Below are 19,417 nucleotides of genomic sequence, written 5' to 3'. Positions count from 1 at the left end.
GAGGTACATAGTGTGGAAAGTGCCCTGGCTTTGGAATCCAGTTGATTAACCTGGAATCCCAGGTCTACAGTCACTTTCCCTCTCTGCTCCTCAGTTTCTTCTTCATCTGTGAAATGTGTGTGTGTGTGTGTGTGTGTGATTGCACTCAAGGAACTCTGATGCTTAATCTTTTGATTGTTCTTTTTAAAAAAATGAAACAACCCCCACTCCCCATTTGTACTCTCTTTTCTGTTACCTCACGTAATCCTTTCAGCATCTCTGTGAGGAAGGGTGGGGATTGTTGTCCCCATTTAACAGATGAGGAAACTGAGGCATAGAGAAGAAAGGACCGTGTCTCATGATTCTGTTGCTGCTTCTCAGCCTGTCTTCCTCTTTTCTCTGTAAAGGAGGAGGAAGGTGCCCAAGGTGGTGATGCTCAGGGCATCGGAGCGCTGTTTGAGGCTCTCTGTGGTCTCCAACTCGGCCCGAGTATGATCTCTTGGTATTATTGAGTGTCTATGCTGGGACAATGTTTGTCCTCATTTCTGCTCTGAATTAATAACTTATTTATGATATATAATAAACTCCAGACATCACCTCACTGGTGTCTCATCCAGCAAAGCTCCAGTCACCCCGTTAATTCCAGGGAGGGCTTTTTCTATTTTTTTTTTTGTGGCAAGACGGAGTAAGCTGGGTAGGTGGTCCCAAGGACATGCTCTGCCTACCCTGCTAGGATGGTGCGCAGCTAGAAAGCACTTAGTCCGGGCACTCGGAGAGAGAGTAGCTGTGAGCGGGAGAAGCAAGGACAGTCTGCCCCTTGTCTCAGCTTCCTGGAAGCTCGATCAGGTTCAAGGAAGAGAAGTGACTAGAGCCTTCGTGGGGGGAAGGGGGTTCTGCGTTCCTTGGACTCCTCAGTGGAAATCTCCAAAAGCTGCCAGTTCTGTGTGGTGCCTTCGGTTTTCAACATCTGTGGCTTTTGCCTTTCAAAGTCTTCTGCAAACATAATATTTACACAGCACCTTGCTCCAAACCATGGCCCGAGGAGCCCACTGTAAACATGACCTCATTTGTTTTCCGAACATCTCCATAAAGCAAAGGTGTGTGTGTGTGTGTGTGTGTGTGTGCATGTGTGTATTCTTCCCATTTTATAGATGTGAAAACAGGCCTCATTCATCATTACTGAGAGATGCTGGCAACCATGTGTGCTCATTCCTAGAGTATCAAAGCCTCATTTCTTCGCCAAAACTGGGACCTGGCAGTGTGGAGGAATCAATCAACCCATCAACATTTTTTGAGTTCCCTCTATATGCCAAGCTATGGGGATCCAAAAAAGAGGCAAAGGACAGAGCTTGCCCTCAAGGAACATACAAATCGAACAGGGAAAACAAAATACAAACAATCCACACAAAAGGCTATAGACAGGATAAATAGGAAATCATGAATGGGGGAAGGCACCAGAATTAAGAGGGCTTGGGGGAGGCATCGTGTGAAACACGGACTTTTAGAATGATGGTTCTCATGGGTGCGTCTTAGAGCCATAAAATGAGAAAGACCATAGAATGATGTCGGCCTTGGAACCGCAGCCACCGAAGCCCCCCGCGGTGATGAAGCACTTCCTGTGGGCAGAGCTCAATTTTTTTGGGGGGTGGAGACTCAACTGAAATAAGAGCAGGAGGGGTGTGGGGAGGGACACAGCGCAGTCCCAGGCAAAGCATGTGGGTTGGAATCCTGCTTCTGTCCCTGTGGGACTTCAGGCAAGCCGTCTGACTTCTCTGAGCCTCAGTTTTCTCATGAGTAAATTGGGAACAATAAGACCTAGAACCAGCGTCTCACAAAGCTTGGACTTGTGGAACTTTGCTAAGCAATAGCTCTCTCTGGGACTCCCTCTACCGATGTGACCTCCTCACCTGGGAGCTCCCTATACCAACAAAATCACCTCTCTAGTCCCTATCCCAAGCCCTGTATTTATAGTTATTATTATGTAGGCATAGGTAGCGTCCTCAAGAAGCTTATTCTGTAGTAGGGGGAGAAGAACAATGAAGCTATTTTTGTTGTTTCAGTTGTATCTGACTCTTTGTGGCCGCATTTGGTCTTTTCTTGGCAGAGATACTTGTTTGGTGTTTCCTTCTCCAGTTCATTTTACAGCTGAGGAAACTGAGGCAAACAGGGTGAAGTGACTTGCCCAGGGTCATGTAGCTAATACATGTCTGAAGCCAGATTTGAACTCAGGAAGGTGAATCTTCCTGTCTCCAAGCCTGACACTCTATCCGTTGGGCCACCTAGCTGCCCAATGAAAATGATAATGTGCGGTTTAACATGATAGAGACATGCCAATCAAAATGCTATTGGAGATCTGGAGAGGAAAATTGTCTCTGGGGTAAGCAGGATTCAGGCAGGGTTTTCTGGAAGAGGTGTGGCACTTTGAGTTGACTTTCTGAGGATAGGTAGGAAAAAATTTGGGTCAGCCAGGTGACTGAGTGGATAGAGCACCAGGTCTGGAGTCAGGAAGACTCATCTTCCTGAGTTCAAATCTAGCCTCAGATATTTACTATCTGTGTGACCCTGGGCAAGTCACTTAATCTTCTTTACCTCAGTTTCCTCATCTGTAAAATGAACATTCAGAAGGAAATGGCAAACCCCTCCAGTACCTTTGCCAAGAAAACCCCAAATGGGGTCATGAAGAGTCAGACATGACCCTACTCAACAACAAAAACAACAACAAGGAGAAGGAAGGGCATTTCAGGCACAGAGTACAGTCTGAGTAAAGGCTTGGGGGCTGGAAATCATAGTATATTATTTTTGAGGGGTCAGAGAATAGTCTAGTTAACTGTGATGTAGAAGTCATGAGGGAGTGTAATATGAGACCAACCTGGGAAGGGAGAATGGCCCCTAGCTTTGGAAGGCCCTAGAGAGCGACCATCTGGGCTTATAACTAAGCCTTTCATTGGACAGAAGAGGGAGGATGCTCAGAGAAGACAGGCCTTGCCCAGAGCCGCAGACAGAGACTGAGAACCAGTTCTTTTGATGCTCAGTTTGGGGTTTTCTCCACCTTGGCCCCTTGGTATCTTTCTAGGATTCTCTTTCACTTTCAGAACATTTGAAGGACATTTTATAAAGACAGCTAAAGGTAGAGAACATTTTTTAAGGACTTTTGTCTATTACCGTTATGTGTGTGTGGTGGGGTCTTCGGGACAGAGGGCTGGCCTCAGAAAGACATGGGCTCCAGGCTCGTCTCAGGCACTTACTGCTGTGTGGCAAGGAGTCACTTAACCACCCTGTCCCCAAGGCCACTTTTTAAGACTATGGAAGGGCTGATCTGCGTTGAGGGAAGGGTTATCCACTCTAGGAGTTCACCACATCATGGAAATCACTCATCTGGATTAAAAAAATTGATACAACAACACTACTGGTTGGACCAGAGAGAGCGGAAGATCCTCTAAATATATAATAAGAATTATTTGTAATGAGCACCTTTATAGTTAAATATAAGCCCTACTGTTTAAAAATTGTTTGTGGGCCATCCTGTTTAAGTAGGCGAGATGTTTCTCTTTGTTTTATAGTATCGGTTTGCTCAGTGACAGCCTCTCTTCTCCCCCAGGAAGTCCAAAGGTCAGTGCTAGCCCAGAATCCCTGGAATCCTCCCAGACTGGCGGCCTCCAAGCTGGCGGGGCGGGGTGGGGGGGGGGAGTGGGGCGTGTCTGTCTTCCAATGTTTCATATCCAGACAAAAAGGCATGTTGATACCTTGATATTTTGTAACTTAATGCTTCATTATTCAGACAGGTTGGTCCTTCCCTGCGTGGAACCTTTGGGTAAAGTTCATTGTACCCTCATGGTAACATTGTTAATCACAGAGGGGCAGTCTCTTAAAAGCAGTGTGGTGCAGAGAAGACTTGCACTTGGAATTAAGGGACCTGGGTTCCTGATACAGACTGGCAAGTGACAATTTCTCTGACCCTCAATTTCCTCCTCATCTGCAGAACTGGTTTAATAGTACATCTGGAAAGTGATTTGTAAACCTTGAAATTATTCAGGGTACAAACATTATCTAATTAAGCCTGAAAAGAGGCCAGCAAATATTATTGTCCCATCATCGGAAAACTAAGGCTCAGAGTAGGTTGAATCTAAAAAGGTTAGAATTAATAAGGATAAATGTGCCATGTAAGCATTGGGTTTGAAAATACTGACTTTATAAATACAAGGTGGGGAAAGTGTGGCCAGAGAGCTGTTGGTTTGAAAAAGATCTGGGGGTTTTAGTGGACTGCAAGCTCAATGTGAGTCAGCAGTGTGATGGGGCAACCAAGAAAGTAAATGTAATATAATCTATGTTGGAGTTATTATCCTTCCTATCACAGCCCGATCTAAGGGATTTTGCTTGTGAAACTCTGGAAGGACTTCAGTGGAAGGCATCTTTGCCTGATGTCCAGCGCATGAGTGGGTCTTCAGGGTAATGCTGCAGCTGGGACGCTGTGGCCTTTTCTTCCTCATGGGGAGAAAATTTTCTAATTTCTCCCTAACCATCTACAGACAACTCAGCAGATCCCTGAATCTTGTGACTTGTCCTCATTTTTCCAGTGGAAAAAATGAAATCTTTCAAGTCTTTACTATAAAACTCCTTTAGGTGGAGTTTGGGAGGATTTATTCATATTATAGTCAGCCTGATTTTGCCTGTCCTGCCCTAAAGGATTCAGTGATTTGCTTCCTGGAGTAACAGACCCAAGGCCAGAGACGAAGGCTCGTGGCATCATAGCATCAGAGCTGGAGGGGAGCTGGGGATTTTTACTGAGCTAGTCTCTAACCTGAGAATGCTCGGAGCCACACAAAGCAGTCTTAGAGATGCGAGTGCCAGTAATCAAGTAGTTTAATTAATCAGCTTCACAGTGAGAAATGTTATCTTAGCCAAAGTAAAAGGACAGGTTATATACTCAAATCACAACTGGAGAAGGAGCGGAGAAGGTGGATTACAGTCCTTTAGTGGTTTCCCATGAGAAACCTGTTAAGTCCCACAAGTTCAGGAGTCAAGTCTTTGGGGGTTGTGACCACCTCCCCTAAAGTACAGAGCTGGAGTTCTGAGGTGGGCACGGGTTCTACAATCTTTGATTCACTTCACTTCAGGTATGCAGACAGAAGGATGCCAGTGACTGTGTGCCTTGTTAAGGTTTGATTGATCAGTTCAAACCTCATTGTGAGTCTGACTCAGAGGCTGGAAAAGGCAATTCTACAGAATCTAATCTCTTAGTATATTCATTACACTTATCATATTGATTATTATAAAACCAGAATTACTTTCTCAAGTCCAACCCCCTTATTTGACCTGAGGAAACAGGCATCATCCCTTCTCTGCAGTGAAGGAGTTGGGGTGCTAGTCTCTCTCTTCAGCACAATACTTCAAGGACTGGAGGCCTTGCACAAAAGGGTTAGCTGAAGAGACTGGGAATGTGTAGCCTGGAGGAGAAAAGACATAAGAGAGAAGAGATGTGCTTTCTGTCTTCAAGTCAGTCAGTCAATCAATCAATCAACAAGCATTTATTAAGCACTTACTATATTCTAGGTACTGTGCTGAGCTGTGGAGATACAGAGAAAGGCAAAAACATGGTCCCTGCCCTCAGGAAACTCACGGTCTAATGGGGAGAAACCATGTCAATAACCAAGTACATAGAGTAGATGGGAGGAAAACTAGCATCTCGAGGGACCAAGGAAGGCCTCCTGCCAAAGGGAGGAATTGAGCTGAGTCCTGAGGAAAGCCAAGGAAATGAAGAGACAGAGATGAGGGAGGAAGGTGCTTCAGGCAGTGGGGACAACCAATGCCAAGGTATGCAGATGGAAGATGGAAATTCACGTGCAAGAAACAGTGAGTGGGCCAGTGTTTTGGAAGTCTATGATATGAAGTGGGGATTAGACTTGGTTTCCTTGGTCCTAGAAATCAGGTCTAGTAGCAATGGGGAGAAGTCGCAGAGGGCTAAGTTTTTGTCCAATGCAAGGAAAATTTCACCCAAACTAGAACTGTCCAACTGCCCCAAACAGCTCAGAACAGGTAGTGAATTCCTTATCACTGGAGGTATTCAAGTGGAGACTGGCTGATCACTTGTTTGGGATGTTGCACATAAAGGGAATTCATGTTCATGTTGGCTTTCACTAGAAGTCTTTTTTGGTTGTTTCCAACACTGAGGCTCCATGTGTGGATTTTCTTATTCCCTTCCTGGCTAGCATGGTATCGTTTGGGCTTCTAGGGACAGTGGAACACCTTAGCACACTCTTGTACATTTTCCATCATTGTTCTTTTTCCTAAAAATAAATATCCATTTCCAGGCATTTTAATAATAATCTTTCGTATGTTTCAGGGACTTTGCAGTTTCCACGTGGATTTTCTCATGTGATCCTTATTGAACACCTGGCTTTGAATCCTAGCTCTGGTGCTTACCAGCTGTATGCCAGGCGCAAGCTGCTTCCCTTCTCTGGGCCTCCATTTGCTCATGGGTAAAGGAAGGGGCTTGTTCTTTGTTGTTATTCAGTCATGCCCAAGTCTTCCTGACCCCATTTGGTGCTTTCTTGGCAGAGATATTGGAGTGGTTTGCCATTTCCTTCTCCAGCTCATTTTACCGATGAGGAAACTGAGGCAAACAGGGTGAAGTGACTTGCCCAAAGTCACGCAGCTAGTAAATAGCTGAGGCCAGAGTTGAACTTAGGAAGATGAATCTTTCTGACCCCAGACCAGGTGTTCTATCTACTGGGCACCCTGGTGACACCCTTAAGTCCTGTTTTGGGTACCAGGTGACCTTGGCTTTTCCAACGTTGTGCCAGTAGAACATAGGCTTAGACAGGTCCTGCCAGGCTGATGCATTTTCAAATTTGGGACCCAATTATAGATTGTGTGATTGCTGCATGATCACTGACCCAGATAAATTCGATGAGGCCCGTTGCTATTTTAGCCATAGATGGCGTGATGGTTTTTTTTTTGGCCACAGCAACTTTTGAATAGCCTCTATGACTGAGTTGTCTGCACCCATATCTACGATGAGGAACATCAACTCTGTTTTACAGAAGAGAGAGCTGAGGCTCAGAGAACTGAGACCTCTTGCCCAGGGTCATCTAGTCAGGTGACTGGGGCCAAGGCCGGGACCCACACTGCCTCCGGGCTCAGAGCTCTGGGTAGCAGGACCAAGAGGTCCAAGACTGCAGCTCCGATGAAGAGCCTGGCAGCTGATGCAGACTCTTGGCATCCCAGCCCTGCTTCCTGTCTCCTTGTCCCGAGGCGGGCAGTGATTGCTAAGATTCTGTGCCAGCCAGTGGGCTTGGCCCTGAGCCCCACAGGCTGGGACCATTACAACCGAGGAAAGTTTCCAGAGAATTAGGACCCACAGCAGGCACAAAGGAAACCTTGGGGCTGCCCCAGGAGAGGCCAGGTTTCGTCCTTGTCTCCAGGCTGGGGACAGGGCTTAGGGTTTTATGCAAGCTTTGGGGAGCCCTCGAGAAAAAGCAAAATTCCAAAGAGCCCGAGATCCTTTGGGCAGGCAGGCTCTAATTATTGCTGGCATTTGGACTGCCAACATGACTCCAGGCTTTGAGAAAGGATCTCTTTTTAAACTTTCTCTACTGGGGATTGAGGGACAGGAATAAATGATAACAATTGCTTTTCTACAGTGCTTTTCTTGCAACAATATTAGTAATAATAGATATCTCCAGCCAGAGCTTTAATTTCTGCAGAACGCTTTGTATATATGATCTTAGTTGATCCTCTCTACAATACCTTAAGGTAGACTCTGTGTGTGTGTGTGTGTGTGAGAGAGAGAGAGAGAGAGAGAGAAAGAGAGAGAGAGAGAGAGAAGATAGGGATAAAGACAGGCTGTGTTATTTGGTTGGGACAGGAAGCTTCCTCTTCCAACGTCCTCCTCTGCCTTTAAACTCTTACAGAATTTCCTAGGAAGGAGGTGGCAAACACCTTTTGGGCTGGCTCTCTGCAGCCCCACAGCCCTCCCAGAGGCCCGAGGAAGAGTCAGATGTCACTGGGAAATATTTAATAGAAATGCAGTGAAACAAATGATGTAATAAAACAAATATTTAACATAGATACATAAATAAATAAATAAATAAACAAACAAATAAATAAATAAATAAATAAATAAATGCAAATGAACAGCAATGTTCGTTTGTGGTTCTCTAAATCAGTATAGGCCTCAGGGGATCCTTCTAGGCTTAGAGACTCCTATTCCTATCGAGGAGCAATGAGACTTGCTGAGGGTCATACGGCTCATAATCAGCAGAGATGGGAATCCAAGTACAAGCCTCTTTCTTTGATGTGCTGCTGACTCCTGATGGGGGAGAATCTTTAAGAAGGCTAGGTAGCTCAGTGGATAGAACACTGGACTTGGAGTTAGGAGTTCAAATGTGGCCTCAGACACTCGGCAGCTATGTGACCCCAGGCAAGTCACTTAACCTTTGTCTGCCTCAGTTTCCCCAACTATAAAATGAGATGATAATACCATCTACCTCCCAGGATTGTTGTGAGGATCAAAGGAAATAATGTCTGTAAAACACTTCATAAACTTTAAAGTGTTGTACAAAGGCTAGAGAGACACCAGCTTGTCATGCTAATGCTGTGGTTAGGTGACACAGCTTTGGAGAACCCAGGGTCACCTCCCCATTACAAGACTGTCCTAGAGAAGAGGGATGAGACATTTCTTCATTATTTGGCTTTCTTTTTTGAATCTAATTTTTATTTATAATTTTTATTTTTGTATCAGTGATTTCCAAATACAGCCCTCCTCCCTTCCCTACTCATTGAGTTATCCCTTATAATAAAAAATAAAAAGGAAAGAGAAAACAAAACAATTGAGCAGAAGCAATCTACTTATCAAAGGAGTCTGCCAGTGTTTATAATGTTTCCTGCCTACAATCCCTCATCTCATCTTTGGAGCTGAGCTTGGCCATTATAATTGTTGTTTGTTTGTTTGTTTTTTTTTGGCTAGGCAATGGGGTTAAGTGACTTGCCCAGGGTCACACAGCTAGTAAGTGTTATGTGTCTGAGGCCGGATTTGAACTCAGGTCCTCCTGAATCCAGGGCCAGTGCTCTATCCACTGAGCCTCCTAGCTGCCCCTTGCCATTATAATTGTACAAGTTTGAGGTTTTTTGGTCTTTCCTTTTACACCTTTGTCACCATTGTATATCTTGTTGTCCTGGTTCTGCTTTCATCACCCTGCATCAGTTCAGACACGTTTTTCCTAGGTTTCCCTGAGTTCAGCATGGTCTTCATTCCTTATGGCATAGCAATCATCCCTCATATTTATTTACTAAAATTTGTTTAGCTCTTCGTCAGTCAATGGGCACCCGCCTTCTTTCTGATTCTTTCCTATCACAAAAAGTGTTGTCAGGAATGTTTTGTGGCATATGGGCCCTTCCTGTTTTTGATCTCCTTGGGATCTATGCCCCAGAGTGGGATTTCTAGGTCAAAGGATATGGACATTGTAATTACCCTTTCCAGGCTAAGAAGTTTGAATTTCACTTGGTAGGCAATAGGGAGCCCGTGAAGGTTGCTGAGCACCAGAGTTCACCAGAAAAAAAATCAAGGAACTTTTATTGTCAAAAATACCAATGATCTATGTTATAGGATGCATCCTTTCCCTATCTTCCTTAGCCTTAGTTTCCCTATCTGTTAAAAAAAAAAAGAGCAATCCTTGCCTTACCTAGGCAAGGGTTGTTGTGAGGAAAGTGATTTGTAGACCTTAAGGACTTATAGAAGAAAGAGGATTGTAGTTTTAGAGCTAGAAATGACCTTGGGTGCCATCTAGTCCAGCCCCTTCATTTTCTTTTCTTTCTTTTTTGGGGCAATTGAGGTTAAGTGACTTGCCCAGGGTCAACCAGCCAGTAAACGTCAAGTGTCAGAGGTTGGATTTGAACTTAGGTCTTCCTGACTTCAAGGCCAGAGCTCTATCCACTTCACCTCTGCCCCAGCTTTGTTTTCAAATGAGGACATGAGAGGTGAAATGATTAGACCACAGTCACCCAGCTAGTAAGTGGTAGAGCAGGATGTCTGAGATGCTGTGATTCTGTGTTGGTCCTAGAAGAGCAGGTCAGTTCTTGGCTGTGTTTCTGAAAATGACCTTTCCCTCCATTGCCGCCCAGCCTCTGAGGCCCCAGGGTGGTTTGAGCCTAGTATCAGGGGCCGTGGGCTCTGTTTGGGCTCAGGTTGGTGCCCTGGTAGACCTGACATGCCCTCTGCAGCTCTGGTGACCTCTGGAGACCTACGTTAGGTTGGGCTCATCCAGTCCCAGAATCCCCCAGGCTTTCACCTGAGTGAGCCACACCGATGGCTGCTTCTGTGGGAGCCCACCATGAACAGCGACCACTGTGTCCTCGGGTTTTCCTTTGTGTGTTTTCCAAGTTAGGGCTTAACAACAAAGGCTTGATGGGCAAATCCAAGAACTTATGACATCGGGTGCAACAATGAGGGACTTGTCTTTGCTCACTACATGTCATCACCTTTCTCTCCCCCTTCTCCCCCTGTTAGAACTTATTTGGGCCACAGAGAAGAGGCAGTGTGAGTAAGAGGCAATTCTAGATTTGGAGTTGGGGACCTGGGTTTGAATCCTGCCGCAGCCTAATCTCCAGGTGACCTTGGGCAGGCTGCTTCCTCTTTTCGCTCTCTGCTTTCCTGTTCTGTAAAGTGGAGTCTTTGGACCAGACATTCTCCGAGATTCATTTCAGCTTCAGCTCTTGTGGTAGTGGAAAGTGTCCTGGCCCAGGAGCCAGGAGATCTAGAATCTCATCCCAGCTCAGCCATTTAGAATCCCAGAAACCAAAAGCGGCCGAGTCAGAAGGAAGCTTGGGGTCCTTTACTACAACCCATTCCTATTTGATCAATGCCTGTCGCAGCCATCATCCCCAACAAATGGTTACCCTACTTGTGCTCGAATAGCTCTGGTGAAGGGCAGCTCACTACCTCGCAAGGTAACCCATTTCTACCTTGGGAGAGCTTGGATTGGGAAGAAGTTTCCTCCTCATATCAAGCTGAAATCTGCCTCTCCATGGCTTCTACCCGTTGCTCCTAATTCTGCCCGATGGGGACGAGAGGAGCAAGCTTAGTTCTTTCACTGCTATTCTTGTTTCTTCATAGTCAATTGAGTCGCTCAAATGAGGTAATAATTGTAAATCATATAGCACAGTGCCCGGCACAGAGTAAGCACTATATAAATGTTAGCTATTTTTATTATTTTTTGTTGTTGTTCAGTTGTTTTTCAGTCACGTCCAGCTCTTCATGACTCCCTTTGGGGTTTTCTTGGCAAAGATACTAAAGTAGAGGACCATTTTCTTCTCTAGCTCATTTTACAGAGGAGGAAACTGAGGCAAACAGTGACTTGCCCGTGGTCACACAGCTAGTAAGTATCTGAGGCTGGATTTGATCTCAGGCCTTCCTGACTCCAGGCCTGGCACTCTATTCACTGTAGCACCTATCTGCCCCAAATTATTATTATCCAAATCAATTCAACCAAAATTTGTTAAGAGGAGAGCCCTGAAAATACTTAAAGGAAGTCAAATCCCATCCCTCCTCTCCCCACCCCCTTCTCTTCTTTGGCCAAACAGGTCATTTGGCATGGTGTCTAGGCCCTGCACCATCCCGGCTGCCTTCCTCAGAGCATGGTCCACCTTTCAGAATTGAGAAGCTCAGATTGAAACACAGCACTCTATGTTCTAAGGCCCTTTCCAACTCTGACATCCTATGCTCTGCGTTCTATTCCGTATTCCCTTCCCATCCCAACGTTCTACGTTCTAAGTTCTAAGAACCCATTTTAGCTTTGACGTTTTCTAACTCCTAAAGTTCCTTAGAGTTCTTCCATTCTAAGGTCTAAGGCCCCTTCCATCTCCAACATTCTATATTTTTTGTTCTAAGATCCTCTCCAGCTCCAACATTCTATGTTCTAAGTTCTAAGGCTCCTTCTAGCTCTGAAATTCTCTGTTCCAAGGTCCTTTCCAGCTGTGGTATTTTGTTCTATTTTCTAGACTCTTCCAACCCTGATGTTCTATACTCCCAAATTCTTTGGTCCCTTCTGTCTCCAATGTTCTGCCTTCTGTGCTCTAAGTTCTAAGGTTCTTTCTGACTTGCCTTTTCAGTTCTATTCAGCAAGCACTTGTTAAAATGCCAGTTGAGTATGAAGCAGGGTGCCGGTCTCTGGGGGAACGTCGGACGTCAGAGCTGGAAATGACTAGCCTGGATCCTCATGTCAGCTCTGCCACTAGCAGGCTGTGTGATCCTGGGGAGAGTTTGGGATGGGATCCACACACTTGTGGACTTTTACAATGGAAGGGATATCTCAGATAGCAGTGGAAAGGGGCCTGGATTTAGAGCCAAGAGGCAATGGGGTGGAGCAGGAAGAAGCCAGGGGGCTCTGGAATCCACTGGAAGTCCATCCTGGAATCTCAGGATGAGGACCTGAGTTCTAATCCAGCTTTACCACTCATGTCCTGCATGCCTGTGGGCAAACCACTTCCCGGCTATGGAACTCAGTTTTCTCATGTGTAAAATGGGTATTATGATATCCCCATTCAGAGGCAGCTAGGGGGTTTAGTGGATGGAACATTGGATTTGGAGTCAAGAAGACCTGACTTCAAATCCAGCCTTAGGTTCTTCCTATCTGTGTGACTCTGGGCAAGACACTTTAATCTTTGTCTGTCTCCTCATCTGTAAAATGGGAACAATCATACCCCCATTCAGAAGCAGCTAGATGGTCCAGTGTATAGAGCACTGGACCTGGAGTTAGAAAGACCTGAGTACAAATCTAGCCTCAGATCCTTACTAGCTATGTGACCCCAGGCAAGTCACTTAACCTCTGTTTGCCTCAGTTTCCTTTTCTGTAAAATGCCTACTTTGAAACTACCTTCAGTGTGTGACTGCCTCTCTGTCCTACACCTTGAAGCATCATGAAGCTGGTTCTTTTCCTCTTCTTGGCATAAGCAAGAGAGGCTGTTTCTTGCTGGGTTTGCTAGGAGCTCCATGCTCTACTGAAGAACAGCTGGCCAGCCAAGTGATGATGTCTTTGGGAGATATTCTGGCCAGAACCTGCTTTTGTAGGGAGTGGGTGGGCGGGGCCCAGGATGGGACATTGTGGGGAGTGATAGAAAAAACATGGAATTTGGAATGAGGTGACTTGGCTTTGTGTCCTGGCTCTGTCAATGACCAGTTGTATGACCTTGGTCAAGTGTCTTGACCATTCTTGGTCTCTATTTCCTTGGCTGTAAAATGAGCAGACTAGCTGTGGTGATGGATAAAAGGTCACTCCCTACTCTGACAGTTTGTTTTCCAATGTCCCTCCTGGGTGGGATGTTCCATGTTCTAAGATCCCTTGTCCATTCTAACAGTCTTGTTCAAATGTTCCTTCCAGGTTTGGCATTCCTTGTTCTGCCCTCCCCCTCTTCCCTGACATTCTCTGAGTTTGAAATTCTGTGCCTGATGGCGTTTTCTGCTCTGGGTGGTCCTGGTGCCTCTGTCTGGAGTTTCTGAGGGAAGAGAGTTCTTTTGTTTTCTGTATTTCTCCTACTGGTGGAATGCATGGAAAGATGGACTTGACATCAGGAAGACCTGAGTTTGAATCCTGCCTCAGACACTTACTAGCTGTGTGACTGAGCAAGTCCCTTAACCCTTGCTGCCTCAGTTTCCTTGTCTGTAAAACAAGGGAGTTGGACTCCTCAGAATCATATTTTTAAATGCATAAAATTAGATACATGGGATTATAAAGGAAAGCAACTATATTGAAATGCAGTTATCAAAATATTTAAAAGAAAGAAGTTCCTGGATTCCAGGTTCAGAACCCCTGGATAAGATATTGGTAAGGTCACTTCCAGCTCTAAATCTCTCAATTCTAGGTAAAGAAGGGGCTTCTGCCCTGGTCTCTCCATCTGGCTCTGATTTATTTAGAGATACTTGTAGTGAGCAAGAGCTCAAGCTGCTGTCTTGACCTCAGCTCTGGATGGGGGGCCAGAGACGGGGCCACCATGGTCTGCCTGGTCCCTGCTGACCTTCTGGAATCCTCCTCAGCTCCTCACTTCCATAGGATCTGCCCTCAGTTACAGTGTAAGCTCCTTGGGAGGCAAGATTGTTTCATTCACTGTGTTTCTAATTCCAGTGCCTAGTGTACACAGTGGACACTTAATAAATGCTTGTGGATTGATCGATTGACCTTGGTTAGCTCTGGAAAAGGCAGCTTGGTGCCATGGTAGGTAGAGCACTGGATGTGGCTCCGGGAAGATCTGGGTTCAAATTCTGCTCCAGACACTTAAATTATGTGACCCGGGTCAAGGCACTTCACTTCTGTAAAATGGGGGTAATAATAGCATCTACGTCATTGGGTTCTTGTGAGGATCAAATGAGATAATGTTTATGAAGTGCTTTGCAAACCTTAAAATACTGCATAAATGGGAGTTAGTCTTTTCTTTTTTCTCTGGTGACTAACTCAGTAATTGACTGTAATTTCCCAGGGTATAATGCCTGCCTTGTCTGGGCTTTGGGAGTGGGGGTGGGGCGTAGTTTATTGCTTGGCATGTTCCACAGAAGGTTGAGTGTGATACAAAGGCACAATTACAATCACCAACCAGTTGATTTTTGTCCAGACTGACCAGTATTTATTTTGTCACAGACAGCGATTGTTTCTTCCCCAAATGTTAGGCTCTGTCTGTTTTTACATATTAGATTTTGGTACCTTGAGTCAAACTAGGATTTGGAAACTAATTTTGGAGTTCATGAGGTCATAGGATGAGAGGACTCATAAAGATAGCTTATATGTACATATAAAGAAATGTAATTTATATATTCATATATATGTATGTACACACAAACACATATATTATCTATGTATATATGTATGTGTAACTATCATCTATATCTATCTATTCATCCATTTATCTCTCTGTCATCTACATCTATATATTCATCACCCATCTATTCATCCATCCATCCATCTATCTATATCTATCTCTATCCATCCATCTATTCATCCATCCATCCATCTACCCATCTGTCTATCCATCTATCATTCATCTATTCATCCATCCATCCATCCATCTATAACTATCTCTATCCATCCATCTATTCATCTGTTTATTCATCCATCTATCTATCTATCTCTATCCATCATTCATCTATTCATCCATCCATCCATCCATCCATCTGTTCATCCATCCATCCATCCGTCTGTCCACCCGTCCGTTCACCCATCCATCTGTCTATTTAATTTAGTCTACCTTGCCTAAGGTCCCACAACTAGTGAGTGCCAGTGCCAAGATCTGTCCACATGCCCTTTAACTTTTTTCAAACTACAAGTTAGCTTCCACATTTTAAAGATGGAGAAACTGAGGCTGAGAAAGGGAAGTGAGTTCACCAAGGTTATATAGTGAGTTGTTAATGATGGAGCTTATTCACCAGCAGATGGATATGAATGTTAGTAACAGCTCCTATATTTATAGCGGGAGGGTGGGGTCACAGATCTGAGACCAGAAGGAATCTCAGATCCTATCTAACCCAACCCCTTCATTTTAAAGATGTAGAAACTGAGACCCAGGGAAATGAGATGAGTGACCCCAAGGTCACATGGGTAGTGGCAGAGGCAGTAGGGTTTATAAAGTGCTTTTGTCAGAACAACCCTGTGAGGTAGGTAAGTGATTCAAGGATCCCCATTTCACAGAAGTCAAAACTGAGACTTGGAGATGTCAAATCATGGTGACTAGTCTAGGTTCCTAGCAGAGCCAGGATCAGACCTGGATGTTCTGACTCAATCCCCATTCTACTACCAAATGCACCATCTTACCCTTTAATGTCAGGGGCAGCTGGGTGGTGTAGTGGATTGAGTGCTAGGCCTGGAGTTAGGATGATCTGAATTCAAATCTAGTTTCAGGTACTTCCTGTGTGAACCTGGGCAAGTCATTTAATATCTGCCTCAATTGCTTCATCTGTAGAATGGGGATAATAATAGCACCTCCCTCCCAGGGTTGTTGTGAGGGTCAAATGACATAATATTTGTAAAGTGCTTAGCACAGTGCCTGACACATAGGAGGAGCTATATAAACACTCACTGTTACTATTATTATTATTATTTCATATACTGGGGGGAAGATGGTATAAAGTATGGAGGCCTTTCTTTTTTAAAGAAATGCTCTTCACTGATGTACTGTCCTAATGCCTCTTTGTGACGCAGATGTGACTCTGGGCTCTCAGAGACCCTCCAACAGAACCCAAGATCTGGAACGGTTCTATTTAGTAAGGACCTGGGGCTAAGTGCAATGAATCAATCCATATACATGCATTTATTAAGCACCTACTATGTGCCAGGCATTGTGTTAAGCATTGGGGTTACATAGAAGTGTTAACACTACTTTCTCAAGTAGCTTATACCCTATAAAAAGATAGTTGGAGGAATGGATTCAGTGCTGGGCTTGGAGCCCTGGGTTCAGATCCTAAACTATTGTTGTAGTACATGTTAATTATACAATATATTAACATTATATAATAATATTTATATTATTATATGACCTGTGTGACCATAGGCAAGTGACAAGCTCTCAACCTTGTTTTCCTCAGTGGTAAACTGAGGCAATTACACTCCACGGCCTCTCAGGTCCCTTCAGTGCTCCTGCATACAGAGAGAGTTGGCCACCAGGTGATAATTAAAAAAAATTTAGCCAGGACAACTTGCAAAGTCTATGACTGAGGCCTTGTGTTAGTGAAGGAGGCACCCGCTCACAAAGAATGACCGGCCTCTTGAAGCACTGCAGTCAGTCAACATTTAGCTCCTTAGCGAAAAGGCATTTATTAAGTGCCTACTGTGTGCTGGTCAATGAGCCATGCTCTGGAAATACGAGAAAAGTCAAAAGACAATCCCTGCTTTCAAGGAGTCTAATGGGGAGATGGCATGTAATAAATGTATACACTATATACAGGAGACAATCACCAGAGGGAGGGCGCAGACGAGGTTTGGGAAAAGCTTCCTGGAGAAGGTAGGTTATATCTGGGACCTTGAAAGAATCTGGGGAGGCCCAGAGGCCAAGGTGAGGGGGGAGTCCCAGAGGCTGAGGGGAGGAGGGAGGCCCAGAGGCCAAGGTGAGGGGGGAGGCCAGGAGGTGGAGGTGAGGAGGGAGGCCCAGAGGCCAAGGTGAGGGGGGAGGTCTTCTAGGTGTGGGGGATGAGGTTCCCCTTTGTGATTGTGACCTTTGGAAGCCCTCACCTGATGCCAGGATCTTACTCCCCACTAGCTCTCCCCACTCTGGGGCTTCCTCTTTGGACACTCCGTTCAGAGTGCCTGGCAGCGCTCCCTTCCTGGGATCTGTCTCGTTTTATCGTTTCCCCGGTTTTCAGTCTTCTCGGGCTCAGTCGCTCACCTTCTTCCCCAGACACGGTGCTAAATGATTTCTGGCTATTTTCCAAATACCTGTGGATAAAGTATTCCCATTTTCATCATTCTTTAAGGGTTCGCACTGCTTTATAAAGAGAATGAAGCCAGTATCACCATCTTCCCCCGCCTCAGGCTCAGGTTAAGGGAATTATCCAAAGTCTTGTGGCTAGTAAACGACAGTCAGACTTGATTCCCAGCCTCCAGCCCTAGGTCCACAGCACTCCACGCTCCCACTCTGCCTAGCCTCATGTCTTTATTATTATTATTATTATTATTATTATTATTATCATTATTATTGACTGGATCTGTAATTTATTAGTGCAGGGAACTCTGTATAAGGAAATTAACTCCCTTTATCCACACAGCTTAGAAATGATACTGTGATTTCTCGTCTTCCATAGTATCCTGGGGGGGGCAGTGTGAGAGGTTGCTCAGGGTCAAATAGTCTGTATGTGTGAGAGGCAGGTCTTAAGGCTCCCTCTGCCTAGTCCCTGCATCACCAGGTTAGTACACGGATCAAATGAGAGAACCCAGGTAAGTGCTCTCCTCAAAGGGCTGTTTGCATGTTAGTGATTTTTATTCTCCTTGATTCCAAGACCAGCTCTCCGTGCTCATATGCCAGAGGTGGCAAACTCACTGCCTTCCTCAGGGTGCAGCCTGCCAACCCCTTGAGGGAGGCCCCAACTGGATGGAAATGTCATGGGGAAATATTGAACAAAATAAATCTAAATATAGTACACCATATTTAATGTTAATCTGTGGTTTTCTAAATCAAAGTATGGCCATATTGCCTTCTCATCCCATCCCATTCCATCACAAAGCCAGTCATGTAGAACCACATACTGGGCATCCCAAAAGTCTCGGTGCCATCTTAACCATTTTAGAAGTTTTTCAAGCAGTTTTTTTCTTCTAAAGTGTGGGAGCACACTAAGCCTTTGGGATATCCTGCAAGTAACTGGTGGTTACTACATTTTCTGAGGACCATTAGGCCACTTACTTACTGAGGCTGGTGAAGTCGTGAATTTTGTATGCTAACTCTTTTGTTTCCAAGGTTATTTCTTTAAAATAGTTTGTCGTTGTTTATAAAAGACTCAAAGTAACCTTTTGACTATTTTATTATGTAAATGCCCCATTTCAGAGGCTGGGTTTGAGGTGTCCTATGTCTAATCACAATACTATGTAATAATAGATCGTGTTTCTGGTGTTCTCCTCTATACCTGCATGTGTCTATGTTACATATAACATATATATGTACATGTCATGTGTGTTTGTGCTGTATATTTCTATGTTAACTTTTTTTTCCTCTTTCTCCTCCTCCTGATTTGTACCCATGGTCTTCAGGCTGGCCTAATCCGGACTGACAGCAGCGAATACTTCATCGAGCCTCTGGAGAGGGGTCAGCAGGCAAAGGAGGAGACCGGGCGGGTGCACATTGTCTACCGCAGGGCAGCTATCAGGCAGGAGAAAGCAGAGCCCCTGGGAGACCTCCACAACGAAGGTAGGACCGCTGGGAGAGGAGCCTGAGGGGAGGAAATGGGCTGCAGCAGACAGCAGCAGTAATAGCTGATCGCCCCTTAAGCTTTCAGGTTTATAGAAATCAGTTCATCTGATCTTTAGGAGAGGGGGTGAGATAGGTGGTGCCGTTAGTATTATTCTCACTTGACAGAAAAGCAAGCTGAGACCCTGTGGAGTGATGAGCTCAAAGTCCTGCAGCTCGTTAGTGACAGACTGGGTCTGAATCTATCCTTCTGTCTTGAAAGCCCGTGTTCTTTCTTCTACCGGGTCAGCTATTCGATGGCAAGCTCTTGAACCCTGGTCTGGACCACACTGCCACGTCCCTGGGGGCAGATTTCAGGCAATGAGCCTCTTCTCTCTGGTCCTCAGTCTCTTCATCTCAAAAATGGAAAATAATTAGTTATGCTAAATTCATGTCACCAGCTCAGAAACTTCAAGGGCTTTTTAAAAAATGACATCTTTCTCTCTGTCTCCCTGTCTTCCCTTCTTTCTTCCTTCTTTCTTCCCTTTCTTTTTTCTATCTTCCTCCCTCCCTCCTTCTCTTTCCTCTT

The 19,417-nt window shown here is 45.0% G+C and overlaps 1 protein-coding gene across 1 annotated transcript in view; it reads left to right on the top strand.

Annotated features, from left to right (window-relative positions):
• The window catches only part of ADAMTS14 (ADAM metallopeptidase with thrombospondin type 1 motif 14), a 107,878-nt gene that overhangs the window by 24,418 nt on the left and 64,043 nt on the right, over window positions 1-19,417 (top strand). Inside the window, 1 exon segment of the mRNA XM_027840605.1 lies at window positions 18,693-18,849. Within this exon segment, the coding sequence (XP_027696406.1) occupies window positions 18,693-18,849 (157 nt within the window).

The sequence above is a fragment of the Vombatus ursinus genome, unplaced genomic scaffold (genome assembly GCF_900497805.2).
Source record: "Vombatus ursinus unplaced genomic scaffold, bare-nosed wombat genome assembly UNPS02014847.1, whole genome shotgun sequence".
Taxonomy (NCBI): domain Eukaryota; kingdom Metazoa; phylum Chordata; class Mammalia; order Diprotodontia; family Vombatidae; genus Vombatus; species Vombatus ursinus.
Note: the sequence above shows the minus strand (reverse complement) of the source record. Positions and strands in the feature narration are given on the sequence as shown.